Raw genomic sequence first — 24566 nt, 5'->3', positions numbered from 1 at the left:
AGTTGTGAGAGTATCTATAAAGATGTGCTATAAAAGAATTAGTCTTGTATTAGAAAGCATAGAAAGATTAAACTGAAAATTTTAAGCATTCTCTTTCATAAATAAGTGATTTGATATTTATATACATCCTCTAATGAAGTCTGTGTTTTCTTAGGATACCTACTAGATTCACTTTGTTAACTCAATCTGGAGTCTCAAAATTATATATATATATATATTTTTTTTTTCAAATGTCAAAGAGAAATTAAGGTTCTGCTGTTTCTCCAGACCACTAAAATTGTATGTAATCCCTAAGTCAGCAGCATGCAAGAAGAGTTAAAAAAAAAATTATGTGAACGGAGAGTGAATCTAATTGTTGAATTTCAAGTGTCAATGAGTTAACCTTTGTATTTAAGTCTGGACAAATTAAATCCTTTAAAAGAAATTCATAATCCTTGAGGAGACCCCTTATCACTGCCTGGATTACATCTGGTAATAATGAAGACAAATTAACAAGATTTTGAAAATTTGGCCATATGATAAAGCCCAAGCATACGAAATCACTTTCTGCTCTTAGTCACTGGTTGTCCCAGGAAGGATCAACTTCCTGTCTTGGACTCTGGTGTCTAAATTAAAGGAGGGAAGATGTTACTGCAGTCTGGGTTCCAGGCTTCCGGCTCACAAAAAAACACAAAACTCACTCGAGAGAGAAACTTCACCCCCAACATATCCTGTGAGATGAATCTGCTTTTCTAATATGTGTTTTTAAATTTAGTTCAAAGAACTGACAATGAGAAAGTCACACCTTCAATGGGTTAGTAGATTTTAAAGTTTAAAGTTTAATGTACTATATTAACTTCTTCAATGCCCATCTTAAGATTTGCTAAGGGGAAAAACAGTTTGATCTAAACTATTAAACTTAATGCTTGTTTCAATTCCTTCAAACTACATTATTTCATTTTGGAAATGTGTAATTTTCTGTATGTGTATGTATATATACCAGTCACATAACATTTTCACCTAAACACTGCTTAAAACAAGTATTTAAAATAATTGTTCACGTTTAAGTAACAGATTCTATAGTGAGTTTTTAACAAGTACAGCCATGATGACCAAATTAGAAAAGTATTGGAATTCTTAAACAGTGTTGCCGGATAGCTGAAGAGTGCCTTTTCTGTAAAAACTGCTTGTCCAGCGGAAAATCAATAAGAACAGGAAAGAATTCCACCAGCATCCCATTACAACCTGGAACAGACGATGAAACCCCACATCTGCTACAGACATTTTAACTATAGAAATGGGCAATAAACCACTGTCTTGTTATAATTAAAGGGATGGGGTATGTGAAACTATCTGGAAATGCACAAAGCATTAGACCACATAAAGCATCATGATAATTAAGGAAACATGGCTTGAGCAGTGATTTAAGCAACGGTGGTTGTACTATATAACACTGGACTGCAACAACACATCTTTTTGTTTGTAGAGTTAAGAAATAAATGGATGTACCTCAAACCTTCATAGCTCCCTCTCATTTTACAATGGGCTTTCACATACACTAATTTGATTTGAGTCTATATTACAACAACCCTGTGAGGTATGAAGAATGATCATTTGCTCATATTTTAATGTGCTGAATGTAATTCCCACCAATGTGAGACATGATAATATGAACTAATTATGCCTAAAATGTGCTGCAAACAATGAAGATTGTTATTGGATAGATGGGGTTTGGGATCAAAATGAGACACTTTATTAAGAAGAACGTGCAAAATAAAATGGAGTGACCTCTATTCAAAAAACGTACAAGACAGTTATTGTTTAAAATGCTTTAGTACTCATTTTTGATAAAAAGGAATCTGGCATTATAAAAATACATAAAATAGTCATGGATTTATACCATTAATTTACATTAAGATATTTTCTGTATAAAGCAAAGTTATAAAATAGTAAAGTATTCCTATATGAAAGATACTCCCAGTATAAAATTTTTATGTCTTTTTGTAATTTTTGTCTATCTGTATAAATAAGACATTTTATCCTTTTAAAATTCATAGTTCCATTTAAAAACATAGGCTTCTCTCTCTCTTTTAAATAAAAGTCCACTTGAGGTAGTATGTTAGATCTTGTCCTTGGTCTCATTAGTTTATGTGTCCAAGTCATAAGACTGAAAATTTGAAGTCCTGTGGCTTTCTAAGGTCTGTTTATAGGTACATGTGTGATTTTCTTGCTGAAAATCTGTCCTTTCTTTCCCATCTCCCTCTGACTCATAGTCCAAGTTCGGGGAAGAACGAGCTTTCAAGTGAAAGGCTCTTGGCTGACAATCCGATGACTGCCCAGAGCTTGAAAAGGCATCCAGGTGAGGTCTCCTCAGAGGCTTTCCAAATGTTCCTGAAAAAAAGAAACCCCTTGAGCACAGGGGGCCTTTTGGAGAAATCAAAAGAATGCATTTCAAATGAAGGGGCATCTTTCCCCGTAAATATGGGGAGAACTTTCAAGTCCATGTTATGGGATTCAGGTAGATGACTATATTCTTGTGCTATGGAGAGAGATCTTATAGAGTGGGGCTGAAGGCACGTGCACCCCTCTGACACATACATCCACTGAATACAAGCAGCCCTTCTTCTCCACTTTCAGGACCTATAGTAATATTATCAGCAACAAGTTCCCCGATAGAAGTTCTTCCAAATTCTGTATTCACTAAAAGCCCACCATTCTCCACAAAGTGCATTTGGATAGTCATATACAAGTAAACTGTGCCTCAGTATAGAAAGCTTCTCTCAAAATAACCCGTATGTCTTGCCCTTTCTTCCTCAGTAGCAAATAATAATTCTACTGACTCAAATTCTCTCCTAGGCCCTATAAAAATTATTATTCATTTTTTTAAAAAGGGATATAAATAATTATACCATGAGAAAACATGACATTTCTTAAAGTTGGGTAAAATACTTAAAGATTCTGTTTTTTTAGAAGTTGTGGTTCATTTTTCCGTACTTCCATGCAGCAAAAAGATGATCTCAGTTCTTCCACTCAATCGTCCTCATGCACTAGACTAGAAACTTAAATGAATCTCGGTGTCAGCCAGTGTCCACGGCCACCCCTGTGGGCTTTAGGATTCCAACAGCCTCCTCTGTAGGAGGCAGCCCAGCCTGGCTGACGAGCAGCTGTTGCCAGGTAGGACGCCGTCTGCACTCTGACTGTGGATTTAGTTATAAGCCAGCAGACATCCCAAACCGCAGTCATGCCGTGCACACAACTCCACCCCAGAGGCTGCTGTAGCCCAAAACCACGTTTTCCACATGACTGGCAAACTGCGATCCTCAGTCACTTCCAAAACTCTTGTCTTCAAGACGATGCCACACACAGAGTTGCCCAGAAAGTTCCTAAGGCTTAGTTTTGGATTAAATACCTAATCAAGTAAAATCCCCATGTCTGCCTCTGCTTTTAGAAACAAGGATACTAATTAATAGGATGTCACGACAACACAAAAAAGATACATACACACACCAGAAACTATTCTTCACCAGTCTGGCTTCAAAACTCTCATGGCTCTCCTCCATGCAACTCGCAATGTGGGTCTGGACTCAAGGTACCTAATAATTTAATAAACTTACCCATGAAAGAATTACTCAAAGCAACTGATGGCGGCTCTGGACTTGGACTAAAATCTGCAGAAGACTTGTTCAGACCTAAGTTGTTCATTCCGGGTCCTTCGTGTTGAGCATAACAAGAGCTGAGTAACTTCTTTGCATGAGAAGGCCATCCTGTATCACTGATGCTCTGCTCGCAGGATTCCTCTGAAGGATGAGGACATGGGTAGCACTCCTTCTTCTTTATGTAACTGGGCTCGTAGTGGTCCATTAAAGCTGATCTCAGGTCAGGACCACAAGCTTTTAAAAATGGGGACAGTATCAGAAGACAGAGTTAATGCTTCTAGGGGTCTCTCCAGGAAAAGAACTCAGAAATGAAAACCACATACCTGTATGACAGACTTCAAAAGGATCTGAGCCATACATGCTCCCCTTCAAATACACAGGGCCTGAGGGTCCCAAAAAGGGACAAAGGAACGGGTCTGTGGCAGCTTCCACATCAGCTTCACTGCTGTTGTCAACGTGGCATGTCCCTTTAAAACACGTCTTAATCACTGAACCGTAAGTTCAATTACCATTCAGCCATCTCTTCACTTTTGACAGTTTCCATATAGATGAAAAGTTCAGACAGAATATTATACAAAGAAAATACTGCAGAAATTTACAGAAAGGTTTTTTCAAAATTTAGCGATGCCTATAGATTAGTGATTAAATAAGTTTATGGTATCTTACTAAAAGAGAAGTTGATGAACCATTGAACTGGGTATGTCAGCCTTATTGCTGACCCACCCCCTAGTTTCCAAGAGAAACCGATCTGTGCATGGACACTGTGGCTGAAGCAGCGATGGTTTGAACCACCCGATGCTACCAGCACTGCCTGCCTCCTCCAGAAAGTCACTGATGACCAGATGAGGTACTGGCACTTAACCACTGACCTCTTAATGCCCAGCTCAAAGATGAAGTCAGCCAAAAAGAAAAAAAAAAAAAAAACAAACAGAAACCCATCATGAGTTATCTGTGCTAAGCAATCCAGAAATGGTATTCTGGTTAGCAGTGGACCCAGCAGCTGAAGGACAAGAGACATCACGAAGGTGAGAGATGCCATAATGGACCATGTACCTGGGCAGCCGGAACTGGGCAGTCCTTGTGAGGGCTGGTCTCAGCAAGAAGCAAATGTGTAGAATGTGATTCAGTACCACTGGCTATCTCTAGGGCTAGTCTGAGAGAGGCCTCATCTTCAGCCTCAGCACCCAGCAGACATGGCACTATTATGCTCCAGTTCTGTCCCTTTACTTTTTAAAATGCCTTTTCAGTAAACCTGGCTCTATTCAAGTGAGCCTGGGCTTCTGCTCTTTGCAAGCAAATGAGTCTAATCAGAACAACTGCTTTTATGCTCAAATCTTCTCTTCTATCTCTATGCTCTCTATCACTGCCTTGTCAAGCTCTTTGCAATTATTTGTTGAATTTTTTGTCTCATTGCTGACTAAACAGTAAAACTGGAAACATTCTTCCCTCCAAACTATGGAGTCCACCACAGAGCATATACTCAATCAACATTTGTGAGAAAAGATGGTAAAATGTCAAAAGCTTCTACTTACTAAGCGCTTAATATGTGCCAAGCCCCATACACTATCATTTTCTCTAATGTTCACAACAACCTAATAGGGAAGAATTATAATTGCCCAAGCATACACAGGGAGTAAGTGTCAGAAGTGGGTCTTGAACTAAGCTGATGCTCTTATATTATGCAGCCTCCATTATAATTCCTTATACAGTTCTTAAAGTGAGAGTCAGAATTGTAAGTCTCTAACAGGATGATTTTAAATCATTTGACTTTTGAGACCATGCATGAAACCAGTTAGTGTCACTGAAGTAAGAAGAACATTCAGGGCCAAAGGACATTTATGACAGAAAGGAAATACTACATCGCATGGAAGAATTAAATTTTACCTAAGCTACGTGTCTTCTTTTATTGCTAGAAACAAAGATTTTTCTAGTATTTAAGAGAAAGGCTTGGAACTATTTAGTATCAGCTTTGCTAGTGATTTGGGGCCAGGTCCTAAATATATGAGTGTATCAATTCCCTGTGGAAATTAACATTGTAATTTGAACTTTCTAAAGGGTTATTTCAAAATGCCAATAGCCCATGTTCCGTTTTAAACACGTACCATTACTATCGTGCTGTGGTAAGAAAAATCCGCCTCCAGAAGAAGTGACGAACTGGTGGTGGCTTCCGTTTTCGGAGGAGACGTACCCGTCCTGTCTGTCCGCTAATGTTCCCTGAGATGACAAATAACTCGGGATATCAGCTGGCAAGTTGGTCTCATCTGTAAGCAACAATAGTGTTCCATGAACCAAGAATGGTCACAACTGCCACATAGGCTTCCCTGATGAATGGTATATACCCTTTTGTTTTGTTTTCTGTTTAAATCAAATCAATCTACCCTTGCAAAACCATCTTGATGGACAGCACACCAGGACTCTGCTGCTCTGGGGCACCTCAGCTGATTTTCTGCTCTGTGGCCTGTGGGATACTCCTCTCAAATTTCTTTACTTCTATTTTTATTTTTTTAAATTTTTGTCTGCACTGGGTTTTCGCTGCAGTGCACAGGCTCTTCAGCGCGTTGCCCAAGCTTCCCTAGTTGTGGCACACGGGCTTAGTGGCCCTGCGCCATGTGGGGATCTCAGTTCCCCGACCAGGAATGGAACCTGAGTCTCCTGCATTGGAAGATGGATTCTTAACCTCTGGACCACCAGGGAAGTCCCACTCCTCCCAACTTTCAAAGACAACAAATGCTTACAAAGATAAAAATAATTTTCATGAGACAGTATTTCAGATACTATCTAAGCTTGATTTCTGCCATATTCCTGAGTTTGTATTATTCACTGATACAGGAGTTTGCCTATATAATCAAAGCCCCTTTCTCCTAGATGCCTGCATACACACACATGCACACATGCTCACAAGGGACAAGACAATGGCCGAGTGTAAGCCGCATGACTGAAGGCTGTTTCTGGCCCTCCACCACCGTCTGAGGGTGTGCACTACCTGAAGCTCTGCATGGTCTTTCACAGCCAATATGCTGTTCTGATGAGGTTCTGACAAAAAGCACTCATCTTTAACCATCAGCTTTAATCTGGGCCAGGGTGTTATTTTTAGCTAACCATAGTTGCCCAGCTTGAAACAAATGAGTCACTCTTGTGACGTGGCCTCAGACTGCGACAGAAACACTCAGAAGCGAATCTCGGCAGGACCACAAGCACACACACAACTCCTGCGCCCCGCGCCAGGCCTCCGTGGACACACCTGTGTTGGTGATGCTGCAGTCTTCGTTCCTCCGCCGTGTGTGGTAGATGATGACCACCCACACGAGTGACGTGCCCACCACGCAGCAAACCACCGCGATGATCACGATGCCCACGGTGGCCCAGCCGTCGCCGTCCAGGGACGAGGCCGTCATCTGAGGGGAGTCACAGGTTGGCGTGGGGATCACGCTGAGGCGCACGTGGCCTCTCTCGGTGCCCAGGGTGTTAGACATTTCACACGTGTACTTCCCAGCATCGCTGATGTCAGAGTCCACAATGATTAGCAGCTGGTTGCCTGCTGCGAAAAAGTGTCTTTCGGTGACCACCAAGGGGCTGTCATCCTTGGTCCAGTTCAGTCTGGGGGGAGGGCTCCCCCCTGCAATGCACTGCAGGACGGCCGTTTCCCCCTTGGTTACAGTTCGATCTAACAGGGGCCGCAGGAACGACGGTGTCTCTGAAATGACAAGTTATGCTTTTAATCTCTGACATGAAGTTAGGGTTTACACAGCACCAGACCTTGTGCTTCGATTTATTCAAAGGGGAGCTGAAACTGGATTCTCCCATAGCTTCACGCCCATGCCTCTTTAAAACCTTGAACATGGATATGACATCTGGGCTTTCATTTCATCACTTGGCTGTCATCTCCTTATAATATCATTTAAGGATAATATTTACTGTTTTTCTCACTTAGTCTCCCTCATTCTTGGCAAGGTTGGGGAATGATGGAAGTCGGGCAAAGCAAAACATTTTAGACATATCTTAGAAATAGAAACTGCACAAAAATAATATTAAGCACAAGGGTGTGTTGATGCATGAAAAAAATCAGAATGTTTAAATTTTTAAAGGGAAACTTCCTAGTGCTAGATGTCCCCATCTGTATTAAAATTCTGAAAATAATTTGCTTTTATTATTTGGTTACCCTGATTTACTCTTTCAAAGATACACATATATGATTAACATGCTCACATTTTCAGAAGGCATCTGTTTAGGTAAATGATCCTGATGCTGGGAAAGACTGACAGCATGAAGAGATGGGGAAGACAGAAGATGAGATGGTTGGGTGGCATCATCAACTCAATGGACATGAGTCTGAGCAAGCTCCAGGAGATGGGGAAGGACAGGGAAGACTGACGTGCTGCAGCCCATGGGGTTGCAAAGAGCTGGACACAACTGAGTGACTGAACAACAACAAAGTAAATGATAAAGGGTGAACTCATTTCCAGAGTGGTATGGGAGGCTGAGAAAAAGGGGTCCCTCTGAATTTATTCAGATACTTATTTTTTTTATATTCTTTATACTGTTAAGACTTTACGTACAGATTATATAATAGAAAGAGTAGAGAAAGTTAATTCTAGCAAAAAGAGAGAGCATCAAAGTATTACTCTTCCCCCTCCTCTGAAGAGAGGGGGCAGATTCATCTCACTGCCCACAGGTCTGAAGGTGTGATGTATTCCCAGACCTGAAAGCTTCTGAGAAGCTACTGTCGTCTCCAGGAAAGGGCACTGTCCTACAGATCAGCCCTCACCCTCTCGAGTTCTGACACTTCTTAGGGCCTTTGGGTGAGCTGGTATCCTAAAGCTAACATGTATCACAGAATCTGAGAGCATCCACTCACCGAGGACAGTTAGAGTTGCATTTGCAGAGATGCTGCCGGCACTGTTTTGAGCGGTGCAGCTGTACACCCCGATGTCCTCTATCTTCACATCCACAATGAAGAACACATCATCCTCAGGCATCACGTGCATGCGCCTCTCCCTCGCGGCCGGGAAGTCTGTGCCCCCGTCTTTCTGCCAGGCTATCTGAGGGGCTGGGTGTCCCAGCGCAGCGCACTCCAAGCGTGCCATGGCCCCGGCGCGGATGGTGAGGTCCATGGGGGTTTTGGTGAATGACGGAAGCACTGAAATAAGAAACACAACGTGGGGGCATTAGCATTCTGGAGTTAGGAAGTTCATTTTCATCCCCCCCACGCCCCTGCTTTTTGGGGATACTTACAAATGTCCCTGACATAGTAAGGCAGGGGTTGTTTCCAACTGCAAGAGTTGGAGTGATCAAAAAGCTCCTCAAGGTTACACAGGTACCGAAATGACGGAGTCAGGATGAAACAGGTCACCTGGGCTTCACACTGATGGTCTTTCTGCTATTTTCCAGTCACTTTTTAGTTTCCTTAATAATGATCTATGAGACCTTAGGCAAATCAGTTCATCTGTTTGTACCCTGGCCATTCATTTTTTTTTTTAATAGTTCCTTCTGGCTCTAACATTCTATGACTTTAGACAGGCGTTTTGCCCTACAGTTTTCTGTTCTATGTGTCAGGCCTCAGCAGTTATTTGTGGAATGAACACATGGATGAGCCATATCTTCTACCATGGACAATAAAAACAATGAAATGATAAACTGCAAAACTGTCTACTTGTCACACAAAGCACAGGATGGGACACTTGCATCAGCAGCAGCTAATGCTTATTGCATGTACTGAGCACTTACTCTATTCCAGGCATTCTGCTGAGTCCTTTACACAAATTATTTTATTTCACAGTATAGGTAGGTATTATCATTCCTATTTGAAAGATGTAGAAATGGAGATACAGAGAGGTTAAGCAACTTGCTGAGAGTCCCACAGCTGACAGCAGGAGAGGCAGGACTCAAACTGAGATCTCTCAGCTAAAGGTGGCGTGCTTTCTGTTGATGGGAATGTAAACCGGTGCAGCCACTACAGAAAACAGCATGGAGGTTTCTTAAAACACTAAAAACACACAGTGACCTTATGACCCAGAAATTCCACTCCTGGGCACATGCCTAGAAAAGACAAAAATTCAAATTCTAAAAGATACATGTACTCCAATGTTCACAGCAGCACTATTTACAATAACAAAGACACAGAAACAAGCCAAGTATCCTTCAGCAGATGATTTAAGAAGATGCAGTATATATATACAATGGAATATGAGTCATAAAAAAGAATAAAATATTGTCATTTGCAGCAATATGGGTGGGGACCTAGAGAGTCTCATACTAGTGAAGTAAGACAGACAAAGACTATATCACATATATCTGGAACCTAAACAAATAATACAAATTCATCTATGTATATAAAACAAACAGACTCACAAACACAGAAAACAAACTTATGGTTACCAAAGGGGAAAGGGGCTGAGAGAATGGGATTAACAGATACCAACAGCATAAAACAGACAAGCATCTAGGATTTCCCATAAAACACAGAGAACGATATTCAATATCGTGTAATAACTTCTAATGGAAAATAATTTGAAAAAATATACATATAACTGAATCACTTTACTGCATACCTGAAACTAACACAATGCTATAAATCAACTAGATCTGAATTTAAAAAAAAAGTGATATCCTTTAACTGTTCTTCATGGTCTTCCTCATCAGACCAAGCACACCACGAACTCTCAAAGAACAAAAAGTGTCTGGTTTATCTGGGTTACCCACCATGCTAAGCATGGGGTCTTCAATATAATAACAGCTAGCTCAGGTACACATAACCAAGAATATCAATAATATGGAGTGAGAGGTAGGGAAAGGCAGGGTTTAGGTGGAGAACTCTGAGAGCAGAGGACAGGGTTGGCAATAAGAGAAAGAGAAGAAACCAGGTACTTTCATAAAAACATATCTTTAAATGCAAGAGGAAAAGTCAGATCACATACTATTTACTGTGAGCTTGGCTTTGACAGAGTAGGATGAACCAAAGTGATTGGAGATGACACACTGGTATTTCCCTTCACTGGTAAATTCCACGTTACGGAGTCGAAGAATGGTGGTGTACTCCATCACCTCGCCACCTTGGGCCCGGAGGTGTGCATAATTTTCCATTTCAGCATCGTGCAGTAGTTCATTGTCTTTTTTCCAAGCGAAAGTCATTGGGGAATCACTGCTGCTGGCAGCTGAGCAGATAAAACTCAAATTGGAACCTTTTATTGCTGACTGCGTTTCTGGCTGAACCGTGATCTGGGGTTTAGGAAAATCATCTGTTCAAAATGGAGAGGAGGAAACAAAACAGCTTTAAAGCTTGAGAGTCCAAATGCTACTCAGATTGGAACACCAAGAAACTCAAAAACAAACAGTGGCTTAGGTTTTACACTTTGTGTATGTTTCGCAGATGGACTAGCAGTCCCAGTGTTGAAACAACAGACTGGGAGAGAGGGTATAAAGTCAGTCATTCATTCCAAATAGAGCCTGAGACCTACTTACACATCACTAACTGGGAGGAGACTGATATTTTGGAATACAGTTTACTCCAGACCCATGCTTTTCTTTTTTTTTCTTGCAGAAATACAAGAAGAAATTGGTTAAGACACGTTCAGGCTCCTGGATCACCTTTAAGTGCTACTATCAGGAACTGCATTTTTCCCCATGGTCTCCACAAATACGAAGCAGAAAAATAAGAAATCTAATGTCAATAATGATAATCAGTATCACTAAAGACAGCAATAAACATTCCATTTACCAAAACTAGAAATCTTATTAAATGTTAGTCACTCAGTCATGTCCAACTCCTTGAGACCCCATGGACTGTAGCCTGCCAGGCTCCGCTGTTCATCGAATTCTCCAGGAAGGAATACTGAAGTGGGCAGCCAGTCCTTTCTCCAGGGGATCTTCCCGAGCCAGGGACTGAACCTGGGTCTCCTGCATTGCTGGCAAATTCTTTACCATCTGAGCCACCAGGAAACCCAAAGAGCAATCATTTTTAGGTAGAGCAGGAGAAAACAAACCTGCAGTGAAAGACAAAGCATCCCTCAAGCTCTCGGTGGGCCCCTGGTTCCAGCCTGGAGTTCAGGGTGGACAGTCTATCAGGCCGCTGCGCTGCACTGTCAGAGCTACATTATAATTACAGATAAGCAGCTCTGTCATTCCAACAGTTATATTTAGTTCTGTTACTTTTTGGAAAAGCTACCTTTCTGAACTTCAGTTTCTCAGAGATGGTCTACACCAAGAAGGAAGCATCTTAAATCAATCAAAACATATTATTTGGGTGCACTGAAAAAATGATGCATGCGTGTGTGTGTGTGTGTGTGTGTGTGTGTGTGTGTGTGTGTGTGTGTGTTGAGTGAGTGAGTGAGTGAGTGAGTGAACAGGGTCTCAGAGATGGTCTACACCCAGAAGGAAGCATCTTAAATCAACCAAAGCATATTATTTGGGTGCACTGAAAAAATGATGCATGCATGCGTGTGTGTGTGTGTGTGCGTGTGAGTGAACAGGGAATGGAGGACCCTTTGACAACTCTAATGCAGCTACTTTCCAGTGGCACACCTGCACGTTGTAGCCAGGATGGTTTCTCTTCCTGTAGGACTATTCGAGACTTCTCATCTGGTAAATCGAGGTTCTGACTCACAGTGGAGGGAGTGAGAGATCCACGGGCGAGACACGTGCACAGGCACACACCTACACCTGTGCATTTCTCAGAGTGATAGAGAGCTGCATCCTGAGACTAGAGAGCTGAGAGATAAAGCCCACAGAAAGGAACAGCTCAGGCCCTTACAAATGAATGCCAAATGCTCATTTAGATCCAAAAGCTACATCAGATATTTTACTTGCACAAACTGTTGGCACCACTTAATGCAGCAATGTAAAAAAATATGTATGTTTTTCTTGTACCTAACTAAACAATTGGAGGCAAAGCAGTTTTAAATAAAATTTAAAGGCAAAAGTAGAATTGGGCTCTGTAATATCTTAACACACATACTAAAATTCAAGTGAATTTGATTTCATGTTCTATATGCAAATTTAGTTTCACAAAGGTCTCCATGACATCAGATAGTAAACAGCAGAGTAATGCAGTAGACCAGCTGGGAGAAATATCAATTGCCAGGAGAAATGTCAATTGCTGGGAAAAATATCAATAACCTCAGATACGCAGATGAGACCACCCTTATGGCAGAAAGCAAAGAAGAACTAAAGAGCCTCTTGATGAAAGAGGGGAGTGAAAAAGCTGGCTTAAAACTCAACATTCAGAAACTAAGATCATGGCATCCAGTCCCATCACTTCATGGCAAATAGACGGAAAAACAATCGAAAAAGTGTCAGACTTTATTTTGGGGGGCTCTAAAATCACTGCAGATGGTGACTGCAGACATGTAATTAAAAGATGCTTGCTCCTTAGAAGAAAAGTAATGACCAACCTAGACAGCGTATTAAAAAGCAGAGACATTACTTTGCCAACAAAGGTCCATCTAGTCATAGCTATGGTTTTTCCAGCAGTCATGTATGGATGGGAGAGTTGGACTATAAAGAAACAGAGTGCTGAAGAACTGATGCTTTTGAACTGTGGTGTTGGAGAAGACTCTTGAGGGTCCCTTGGACTGCAAGGAGATCCAACCAGTCCATCCTAAAGGAAATCAGTTCTGAACATTCATTAGAAGACTGATGCTGAAGCTGAAACTCCAATACTCTGGCCAACTGATGTGAAGAACTGACTCACTGGAAAAGACCCTGATGCTGAGAAAGACTGAAGGCAGGAGAACGGGACAACAGGATGAGATGGTTAGATGGCGTCACTAACTCAATGGACATGAGTCTGACAAGCTCTGGGAGTTGGTGATGGACAGGGACGCCTGGCGTGCTGCAGTCCATGGGGTCACAAAGAGTCAGACATGACTGAGTGACTGAACTGAACTGAATGCAGTACACAGGGGACTTCACCAGAGAGATGGAAACCTGGGCGTCTGAGCCAGATCTGCTAACTAGCTCTCTGAATTTGGGTAAGCAGACATCTATGCTGAGAGGCTTAGATGTATAATAAAACAATGGCCCTTAAATTTATTTACAATAAACTCAAAACTTTCTGTTACTTGTAATGTTTTACTCACCAACAGTAAAATATTAGATAGCAACACTGACTCAATGGACATGAATCTGAGCAATCTCTGGGAGACAGGTGAGGACAGAGGAGCCTGATATACTACAGTCCATGGGGTTGCAAAGAGTTGGACTCGACTTAGTGACTAAACAATGACAATAAAATTTTTAGTAGTCTAGAAATCACTAGCTAATAATTGTCTCTTTCTATTCCCTGTAAACAGCATCTGCAAAAGATTCAAGTCAGTCTCTTCACTGAACTCAAGAGAACCTCTCAACAACCCCTGGATCTGGGGAGGACAGACAGCAGTATTCCCATTTCACAGATTAGAAGACTGAGTTTTAGGACTTGCAATTAAATAGCAGGGCTGCTACTATCCTCCAATTCTCTCAAGATGACGTCACTCTCTTTCCACTAGACCACCCTGATGCCAACACAAAGAGGAAGAAATTATAGAAAAAAAAAGTTTTCATCAGTAAAAACTGCAATCATCAGCAAACTACAGATCCATTCTCATCTACCTCAGCAGAAATAAGAGCTTCATGTAGGGTATATAAATTTATGCAAATCCATTCTTTGGACAAATGGGAGGAAAAAAAAAGAAAAATGAATAAAAGGCAAAGACCACAGTTCTACTCACCACACACAAAGCCATCTGGACTAACAGCAAAAATACTTCTTCCCTTCAACAGCTGAGGATGGGCACAACTGGCATTTACGAAGCTCTGAAAGTTGTTTTCCGCCACCCACTGTGGGAGCCATTTCAGTTGGCAATCGCACAAAAGGCTTGATGTATTTAAGTGCCTGAGGAGAGTAATTACATTCAATCTGTTTTGTATGAAATGCAGATTTCTACAAGTAAACTAAATTCAAGTAAATATTAACAAAGCATTGAATGGAGAAACCAAATACATACATCCCATGGAATAAATATTCTTCAGTGCATCTTAAAATGCAAGATGAGGAACTAGCACCGTTTTGTTGTTGTTGTTCTTATTGATGGGAGAGACAGAAGCATAGCAACGCTGAAAATATCTCAGTACTGAAAACTGGTTGCGATGATGAGGCATTGCGCTATACTGGGTCTCACAAATTTAAATCGCATATCTAAGAAAAAGAAACTCCTCTTTGCAACAAATGGAACAAAAACCCCACTCCTCCTGCTTTCTGTTTATAAAAGTTAGGTAATGTGATGAACGTGCCACACACTTTCTACAGATACATAATCCAGGACGCCCCATCCCTTGACAGTTGGCCCCTCTTATGTGAAACTCTTGGAAAGAAAAGAAATGCTTACAGTTGTTGAAGCTTCTTCATTTGTGAAAAAGCGTTGCCTTGTAATGACATGATTGCGTTGTCACTCAGGTCTCTGAAAAAACCACCAAATCAAATACGTTAGAGGAAATAATAGTCACTGTGTGCCTGCAGGCACAGGTTGGGCCCATGATGCCTACCTCCAACTCACCCCCAAAATATTCTATGTGCTGAAAGGCACAGATAGGGTGATCTGAGAACTCATCAGGAGGCTTGTGTTCAAGAACAAGGCTATCTGATTCAGAGGCAGATTCTCTTACAGTGAGAGAGATTTTATATCACCACACACAGAGTTTTTGGCTCTTAAGGGCCTAACCCATTCTGCCGTTATTTTCTTGTATTTCTCATTATTCAAATTAGTAAACTTTAGAAACTTAAACGCACATTTAAAATTCCTCATAATTATGCTTTTAAAAAACCATCACGTGTAGAATATCTTCTGTGACATGCAACCATGTTAAGTGATTTTTGTTTACACATTATTACATTTTATTCCTCACTGCAACACAAAAAAGAAGATGGTATAACCACCTTGGCTCAGCATGAAAGGGGCAGATAAGATCTGAACTCAATTATTTTCAATTTCAAAACTGATGTTCTTAGTCACTAGCCTCTCCTGATACACACAACTTACTAATGGGGAGACAGGCAGGTGTTCAGACAGGGGCTACTTACTGAAACAAACAAACCAACAAACAACCACTTCAGGCAGGACGTTCATAAAAGGAGAGAATATTCTGGGCTGATTTTTTTTCCACTGGTGCTAACAAGCAGTCTGAATTAAAGTCCTCCCCGCCTGTACTACTGATTTCCTTTAGAGGGTTCAGAGTGGATAAAGGGGATTCTGAATGAGATGAGGGGCAAGAGAAGACAGAATTAAGGTCCCAAACGTGGGCAAAGAAAGATGCTGGGAGAGTTAGGAAGGTTTAGCAAACTAAAGGAGACGTTAATGCTCCACGGATCCACTAATTTCACTTTCCCAAAAGTGGAAGGCTCAGATGACAAACTCTTTTGGCTAGTTTCCTTTTGAAAATAACTTGTTTCAGGAAGCCCAGCAATACTGGCCCGCCCTCTGCACAGTCAACCCCCTGTAACCCGGACTGCGGCACCGCGGCCATGGCTGGCCGTCCAGAGCCCTCTGCAGCCCAGGGCTCAGCGGGAAGACGACAAGAGAGTGGTGCAGGTAATCACTATGCACACAGCACCAGTGACGGTACAATCCAACTGTGCATTTTAAATGATTAACTTCTACTGTCTAGGTTAATAGATAATAAAACCTTCGGCTATAAACATTAAAAGTCAGGCTGGACACACTGTAAACTGCTTCAGACTCCCACTGTACATATCAATATGTACATTCACCCATAGTTATCAGAAGCTGAGTGGCTCTGTGCTCCTGCAGGTGTTGACTCCCACTGAGGCTGGCTAGCTTCCGCTCTTCGTACCTGAAAACATCTGAGTCCCTAACTGTCATTTCAGAAAGGTGTGCCTCCAGCTCCCAGGCAGGCAGAGGTTGTGAAGGAGACAGCTGCTGTGATGGGAGAGGCTGCCCTGGTTTCAGCCTTGTTCCTGCCAGCTGCTAACTTAGAGCTCAGCAGCAAAAGAGAATGAGAATAAAAGGAGGAAAAACAGGCTGCATGCTTTTTATAATTAAACGACAGCAACAACAAACAAAAGTTCTCCAAGTAGTGTCACAACTCTCCAGTCACTCTCAGGAACTGGGGTTGGGGGGTGGGAATCGTCTTTATTGATCTTGCAAGTCACCCTCTTAACTGTTCAATTTAAGCAAGGAACCCTTAGAACCTCCATGTCTTAAATTAAAAATTGAGATAACAATAGCTATTAAATAGTTTTCTCATGAGGACTGAGAAATATAAATAAATACCTGACATAATGCTTGATGTGCAGTGGGTACAGAAGAAATAGTAGTTTAAAAAAAAACTAAATATGCCACTGCTTGAGAAACATAACTAAAGCAAACCGCAAAATGATGGAAAGAAATACCCTTAAATGCAAAAGAAACATGTATCTGTGCACTTACACTTTCATACAGGTATAGACAGAGAAGTAGGTAGGAAGGTAGACAAAGGATGGATAGATGTGTACATTTTATATGAGCGGATATCAACAAAATTACATTCTCGTTTGTGTTATCTTCCATGACAAATAAGGGGATAACCATTGCAGTCTTTCAGGTAACGAACTCCTGCTACTCACAGATGTTCTAATGCATCCAAACCAGTGAAGGCTTTTTTGGTAATGGATCGAATCCGGTTTCCCTGAAGTATTCTTAAAAAAAAAAAAAAAAAAATGTTATAATAGAACAGTTAGTAAAAAGCCATTTTGGAGTGCAATTCTCATGAAAAGAACTGCTTTTTAAACCATTTGTGAATATTCTATTTTCTTCAATTAAACAATACATCCTTAAAAAACATATCCATGACACTGATTTCAGTTCAGCATGGTTGCAAAGCATTTGACAGGGAACCCAGCAAAAACAGGTATTCAAAAGTTACTCTGATGGGTAAAGTAAAGCAGTGATTGTTTTCAAAGAGGCAGAAACCTATTCCAAGTAAAATGTCTCAGAACACTCATAAATAAAGCAGGTAACAGTGGAGTCTGTCTCCTTACCCACCCACTCCATGGATACCTTCATCACTCAAAGAAGTTTAGAATTAAATGGATGTCAATTTGAAAGCTACTCATTTAAAACAGAATTTGCCCATCTGCAAGGCCATTTTGTGGCCAAACAGAAACATGTTTTTATCCTGTACTGCTTGGAATCCACTGATAACCCACCAATGATCACTGGTCACGGGATCACTTCATTTAAACATTCCTGTGACATTTCAAATGCTAACTTAGTAAGCGCACTAACCTTTACACAACGGTAATCCAAGAGTCTAAGTTCTCAAGCCAATTGAAAATTCTTATCTGGATATTAAAATCAGCTGCAATAACCCAGCTGCAGAGTAAAAGCACTATCACCAAGGAAGATAACCTAATTAATACACTTCCTGTATAACAGTAGTCATTTGGGGAAATGACAAAAGGTAGCAACCAGATTAAGCACCTTTTTTCACAACTCTTTAAATATGTCAACTCGTATGTGGAACTGAGTTTGATTAAGATAAAATATTTAGGGAACACCCTGGTGGTCCAGTGGTTGGACTCAGGGCTTCAAATGCTGTGACCCCGGGTTTAATTCCTGGTTGGAGAACTAAGATCCCTCAGCCATGCAGCATGGCCAAAAACACAACGTTTGGGTCAAAGAGTGACACAAATTATGAAGCAAATCATACTCACAGGCGCCTCAGTTTGTCAAGCCCAGAGAAAGCACCATTCATGTCCTCAATGGTCCAGGAAATTTCATTATTCTTCAGATCTCTAGTTAAAAAGGAAAGATACTGAAATTGGTACCAGATATGTAACAAAAGATACAGGCCTTTTTTTTTTTGTAATCAAAGTGGCCCAGATGAGATTGTTTTTTTATTTGTGTAATTAATTAATTAATTTACAGTTGCACTGGGTAGGTCTTCACTGCTGTCTGAGCTTTCTCTGGGGTGTGTGGGCTTCAGCAGTTGGGGTCCTAGGGCTCTCGAGTATGGGCTCAGTTGTTGTGGCTCATGGGCTTAGGTGCTCTGTGGCATGTGAAATCTGCCCGGATAAGGGATCAAACCAGTGTCTCCTGCGTTGCCAGGTGGATTCTGAGCCACTGTGCCACCAAGGAAGCACTCCCTATTAGAGACATGCTTAGAAAGCTGCTGCTGCTGCTGCTGCTAAGTCGCTGCAGTCGTGTCTGACTCTGTGCAACCGCACAGACAGCAGCCCACCAGGCTCCGCCGTCCCTCGGATTCTCCAGGCAAGAACACTGGAGTGGGTTGCCATTTCCTTCTCCAATGCATGAAAGTGAAAAGTGAAAGTGAAGTTGCTCAGTTGTGTCCGACTCTTCGTGACACCATGGACTGGAGCCTACCAGGCTCCTCCGTCCATGGGATTTTCCAGGCAAGAGTACTGGAGTGGGGTGCCATCGCTTAGAAAGCTAAGATCATGTAATTTCTAATAAATCCCTCATAACTCCCAATATCATCTCTGCCCCTTTCAAAACAACAGGAAACACTTTCTCGCTTCAACATACTTCTTACCTCCTCCCTCAACAACATTTTAGTTTTGCCTGAAATTAGGATAGTTGCCTCTGGTCCTATGAACTCCTCTGTCAAGATGACTAAATTCTGAAAGACTTGAATAGCCTGAAAAATACGGTGAACTTTAAAACCACCGTTCCAACCACGCAAGAAGCAGGTTGCCAAAGCATACAACATACTTTTCAATTATGTAATGCTTCAAATAGTGAACAGGGCAAAAGCTTCTGACAGTGCAAAAATCCGGAGCCCATTGCACAACATTCAAATGAATATTTGAGAGCTTTTTCAAAGGTCAATTAATCCCACTCTCTCTTCCTTCTCTTGGGACAGAGATCAAGTCTGGATAGAACTGGTCTCACAAACAGGCGTCTTCCTTTGCTGCCTTTTATATATCTTTCATGCTCTGGGTAATTTTTAATCTGCATTTTTACAAAGAAAAAATTAGTGGATTTAAAGTTGTTTGCCTCTTGAGCAGTTACCAACTTCCTGGAGATCCTGAGAAGGCTAACTGTAATCACCTCACCAATCTGATCACTGTTCCTTCTAATCCCTCTAAGAAGCACATATGGATGAAATGGACTGATTTTAATCAAACTGATCTGGGAAAGATTAAGACACTTCTTCTGAGGCTGTACACATTTCCTTCACAACAAAGGAAATCTGCTTGGAGAAAAGTAGGTATGCTTAGGAACCAATTAGCTTCATGCACGGAGAGCAAAATGTGTAACTTCCAAACTGTGTAACTTACAAAGTCTTCAAGCTGGAAAGCCCCCGGAAGGCACAATCAGCAATGTAGCTGACTCTGTTATTCCCAATGTGCAATGTATTTAGCAAGCTTAGGCCCAGGAAGCTTGAATCATCCAACCTCGATAAGTGATTGTACGTTAGGTCCCTGTAAAGAGAAAATGAACAACAACGAAAACTCAACAACAGCTTTTATTTTCCAATTCAAAGCAGTGATTTGTAGGAAAAAACAACAACAACAACAGGTAATATATATTACCACAATAATCCTTATTTTAAAACTCCTTCTTCTTAATAATACTCAGGTAAACATTATTTCTAACCCTAGTAATTAAAATCTTTATTTGAAAGTCACCACCATTGCTTTAGCCCCTGTGCCACAGAACTGAAACGGCCGTTGCTGAAGTTGAAGCTAGCTTCAACTTCTCACCAAAAAACTATGCCTAGGTTGCATGTGAACAAAAAAGAAAAAAGCTGTCACCTTGGAAACTCTGTTATGAAAATTTCACAGATCAGTGCTAAGAAGCTCATGCTCTGGCATGATTCCTGCTCTCAAACCTGAGGAGAATAGCAGGCTACTCACAGCTCACTGAGTTTCTGGCAGAACTCCCAGGCATCAGGGCTGATCCTGTTGATGGCATTCTGACTGAGATGAAGTTCCTGCAGCATCAGCAAGCCATAAAGCCAGCCTTTGGTAATCTCTGTTAGGTTGTTATGGTCCAGCTGCCTACATTGACAGTAAGAGTCAAAAGCAAGATCCTAAGTTTATTATCGAGACTCTTCAAATGGACACGATTACAACCTATTACATATGCCTATTGAGGTGTGTAGCTTCTGTTATACAGAGATATCACCAGAAAATACTATGCTTCTACATTCCCAGTCACAACATGTGAAACAAAACTAAATATTAAATTATAAGATTATCAATGATGAGGCTGTAACACAGGATTTCAAAGAAAAGCTGCTGAATGCTTTCTGAGCATTTCAGGATCATACTGCCTGAGCAGGAACTGACCATCCACACTTACAAGATTTCCATGTTGCTCAGCCCCCAGAAAGCTCCATCCATAAGTCTTGTCACTCCATTTCTTTGCATTTTCAGAGACTTCAGAGCACCAAGCCCTTGGAAAGTGAGCCCATCTACGTTTTTAATCTTGTTTCGGTTGAGTTCACTGCATTGGATGTTAAACAGTTAGCTTATATGACAAATTCTGGAGGTAGTGATGAAATGTGACATTATGACAATACAGTTAAACTAGCCTGCATTAAATTACAGAAGATATTTTAAATTTCTAAACATTTTTATTGAGAAAAATTTTGATTTGTTAGCAGTGAACAAATTCCCTTCCGACACATGGGATGCATCTTCAGAACGATAAAACACGGACACCAGACTGCACTTGAGTTTCTAAACTGTTGTCCATTCACTACAGAACTAAACATATTAATATTGGTTTTTAAAGTTATCCAGAATGGGAGTACTGAATATCATGTTAAAACACGAGGTCTATTCAGGAGCAGGATCGTCAAGCTTATCCTGTTCAGCTGCTTACAAAAGTTGATTCCCGTCTGTCACGATTTGCCCTGTGTTTAATGCTTTCTCTTTGAGGCAGTCATTCTTAATCTTGTTGGCACCCTGGAATTACCTGGGGAGTTTTAAAAAATTATTGAAGCCTGGATCCTACTCCCAGAGGTTCTAATGTAATTGGTGTAGGGTGTGGCCTGGGCACTGGTATTTTTAAAAGCTCCCCAAGTGTCTGTAATGTGCAGCCAAGGCTGAAAACCACTATATTGGAGGAGCCTGTTCAGAGGGCTCCACCGTTATTAATGAGACAGTTCTTTACAGCTCCTTAGCTACCAGGGCCCCTGCAGTCAGTTGCTGGTATTATCCTCACCCTCTGCAGCTCCGTGGAGAGAGAGTCACATCTTCACTGCCATCACAATGTCTCTGTATGCAGGTTGTTTAATGACTACACTCTCCACTCTCAGAACACCCAACTTGCCTTCGCAGGCAGAAGACTGCACTGGGTGATTTCTAAGGCTCTTTCTGATTCAGATTCTACACCTCCAGCTCTCAGAAGAAAGGTAGCTGCATCCTTGCTTCTAAACTCCTTCCGCCACATGGTGGCATTTAGGGGAGGAGATGCCAAGGGTTTAGAGGAGGTGAGGACACCATATCTAAGAGAACATTTTACTTACAGGTGTTGCAGTTGGGGCAGTTTAAACATCTTGGGTGGAAGAGCTGAGATTCGGTTCCTGTTCAGCTTCAACACCAGGAGTGTGCTAGCCAAATTGTCAAAATACCCGGGTTCCATGGACGTGACTCGGTTGCTGTTGATATACCTGTTGAATGTCTGAAGCTGAGTTTCTCTTTGGGAAGTTAAAGTGCATGCGTTCTCTGTATAGAAACACTTGTTCAGAGGGCTGAGCCATTATTTGTTACAATGGACATTAAAATAATTAACTCTTTAGGTTGCTGAAGGCCAATATCGACTATGATTCACATATTTCTAGGGAAAGACTGATTAAAACATTTGAAGATTACAAACATCTGTTAGAGATGCTTATCTAATTTTTGTGAAATTCATTTATTAATAAAACACACAAGTGGCTTACTTTCAATTAATTTTTTAAAGAAGCACTTGGTTCCTCTATAGTAGTCAAAGGAGATCTCATTTTTTTGCAATCCAAAAGTGTAAGAAGTAAATGAGGACAGTGGTTAAAAAAAAAGTCTCTATCTGGTCTCTATCATAAAGTTGTTTCTTTTTTAATATAGCACAATATTTTCATCACAGGTGAAAATTTTGTTAAAAACAACTTGACTTACAGATACTTGAGTTGTAGGGGTGGAAGTGCAGTTTTAAGTTCTGAAATATTATTGCCACTCAGGTCCAAAGTTTCAAGGGACTGAAATTGTCTCAGATGTTCAGGTAATATTTCCACAATTTTGTTTCCAGCTCTGGATTTAAAGAATGGCACAGATAACAGGATGAATGGTACAACAATCTGAAAGGTGAAAAATACTATTTCTAACTTGTTCTTCACAAATATGGAAAACTGACTGCTCTAAAGAGCACTTTTAAAATAGTAACTCTTTAGTCACTTCATTGTTTCACTAAATAATAGATCATAAAGTTAGAAATATGAAAAACATTCCTATATAAATCTGGGCATGTTTAACAGCTATGGTTATCTAAATGCAATGCATTTAAACTGATTTTTTTCTTTCTGTTATTTTGTTAATGGTCTTTCTTCCTTATCATTTTATGAAATGAGATGTGAAATGACACACGAAGTTGTCACTCTGGGCACTGGTCTGTTAGTTCCCTATTAATCCACCTCTACTTCTTTTCTTGAAAAGTATACATACTATAGGTACAAATGAACTTAAAATACTCATTAGATTGGGCTTTTTAAAAGCCATCACGGACAAATTTCTTTTTCTTTAAGAAACAGCAAGTTTCAAAGCATTGCTGTATTCTTCAAAACCAGTGGATATACTCCAAGGGTTTGAATATTACCAAAGTATTAGTTAAGAGCACGCCAGTCTAAACAAACCCTGGGAACAAGAAGATTTTAAAAAAGCTTCACACTGTCTTAAACACCAGATCATGGTGTCCAATATGGAAGCCACACAGCTACTACAGCTCTTTACATTTAAATTAAAATTAAATGTTAAAGTTCAGTTCCTTAGTCACAGTAGCCACACGTCAGGTCCTGAATAACCACATTTGCCTGGTATCGGTCAAATGGATCACTACACATACAGAACATCCCCACTATCACGGAAAGTTCTTCTGGCGATCACTACACTAGACCACGAATGAAAAAAACAAACATAAACAAGACAGAGGTCAAGTTCAAAGCTATTAAAAGGGCATCAATACAATAGCTTTCAAGGGGGAGATTCAACATCAAATGACAATCTTGCTAGAAAACAGGAACCAAATTGATGTGCAAAAATCATCTTAACTGTCGTATCAGACCAGGCAGCTTGGGCTTCTTAGATTATCTACTAGGCAAGAGAAAATAAAATGTCAAGGGAGAGAGGCTTGGATGATGGCAGAGTGTACTTAAAAAGAAGGGTCTTTCTTCACAGCCCAAGGACAATGGAACAATCTGAAGGCTCTAAGTGGAACTTCGTATGTCATGTAAGTCACGTGCTGCCATTTCAAAGCATTCAGTTCAGTTCAGTTGCACAGTCACGTCCGACTCTTTGTGACCCCATGGACTGCAGCATGACAGGCCTCCCTGTCCATCACCAACTCCTGGAGTTTACTCAAATTCATGTCCATTAAGTCGGTGATGCCATCCAACCATCTTATCCTCTGTTGTCCCCTTCTCCTTCTGCCGTCAATTCTTCCCAGCATCAGTGTCTTTTCAAATGAGTCAGTTCTTTGCATCAGGTGGCCAAAGTATTAGAGTTTCAGCTTCAGCATCAGTCTTCCAATGAATATTCAGGACTGATTTCCTTTAGGATTGACTGAATCTCCTTGTAGTCCAAGGGACTCTCAACAGTCTTCTCTAACACCACAGTTCAAAAGCATCAATTCTTTGCGGCTCAGCTTTCTTTATAGTCCAACTCTCACATCCATACATGACTACTGGAAAAACCACAGATTTGACGATGGACCTTTGTTGGCAAAGTAATGTCTCTGGTTT

General features: G+C 40.9%; 1 protein-coding gene across 1 annotated transcript in view; it reads right to left on the bottom strand.

Annotated features, from left to right (window-relative positions):
* The window catches only part of LRIG3 (leucine rich repeats and immunoglobulin like domains 3), a 51539-nt gene continuing 28061 nt past the window's right edge, over positions 1089–24566 (bottom strand). The window contains exons 4-19 of the mRNA XM_018047999.1: positions 22732–22863; positions 22104–22247; positions 20933–21076; positions 20485–20628; positions 19906–20049; positions 18319–18399; positions 17230–17301; positions 14996–15067; positions 14339–14502; positions 10550–10870; positions 8491–8772; positions 6877–7329; positions 5738–5896; positions 3959–4102; positions 3594–3869; positions 1089–2370 (exon numbers count right to left, since the gene is read on the bottom strand). Of these exons, the coding sequence (XP_017903488.1) occupies positions 2126–2370; positions 3594–3869; positions 3959–4102; positions 5738–5896; positions 6877–7329; positions 8491–8772; positions 10550–10870; positions 14339–14502; positions 14996–15067; positions 17230–17301; positions 18319–18399; positions 19906–20049; positions 20485–20628; positions 20933–21076; positions 22104–22247; positions 22732–22863 (2977 nt within the window). The 3' untranslated portion in view covers positions 1089–2125. The remainder of the gene's footprint in view (positions 2371–3593; positions 3870–3958; positions 4103–5737; positions 5897–6876; positions 7330–8490; positions 8773–10549; positions 10871–14338; positions 14503–14995; positions 15068–17229; positions 17302–18318; positions 18400–19905; positions 20050–20484; positions 20629–20932; positions 21077–22103; positions 22248–22731; positions 22864–24566) is intronic.

This window comes from Capra hircus, chromosome 5 (assembly GCF_001704415.2).
Source record: "Capra hircus breed San Clemente chromosome 5, ASM170441v1, whole genome shotgun sequence".
NCBI lineage: Eukaryota > Metazoa > Chordata > Mammalia > Artiodactyla > Bovidae > Capra > Capra hircus.
This window is presented reverse-complemented; position numbering and strand designations above follow the sequence as displayed.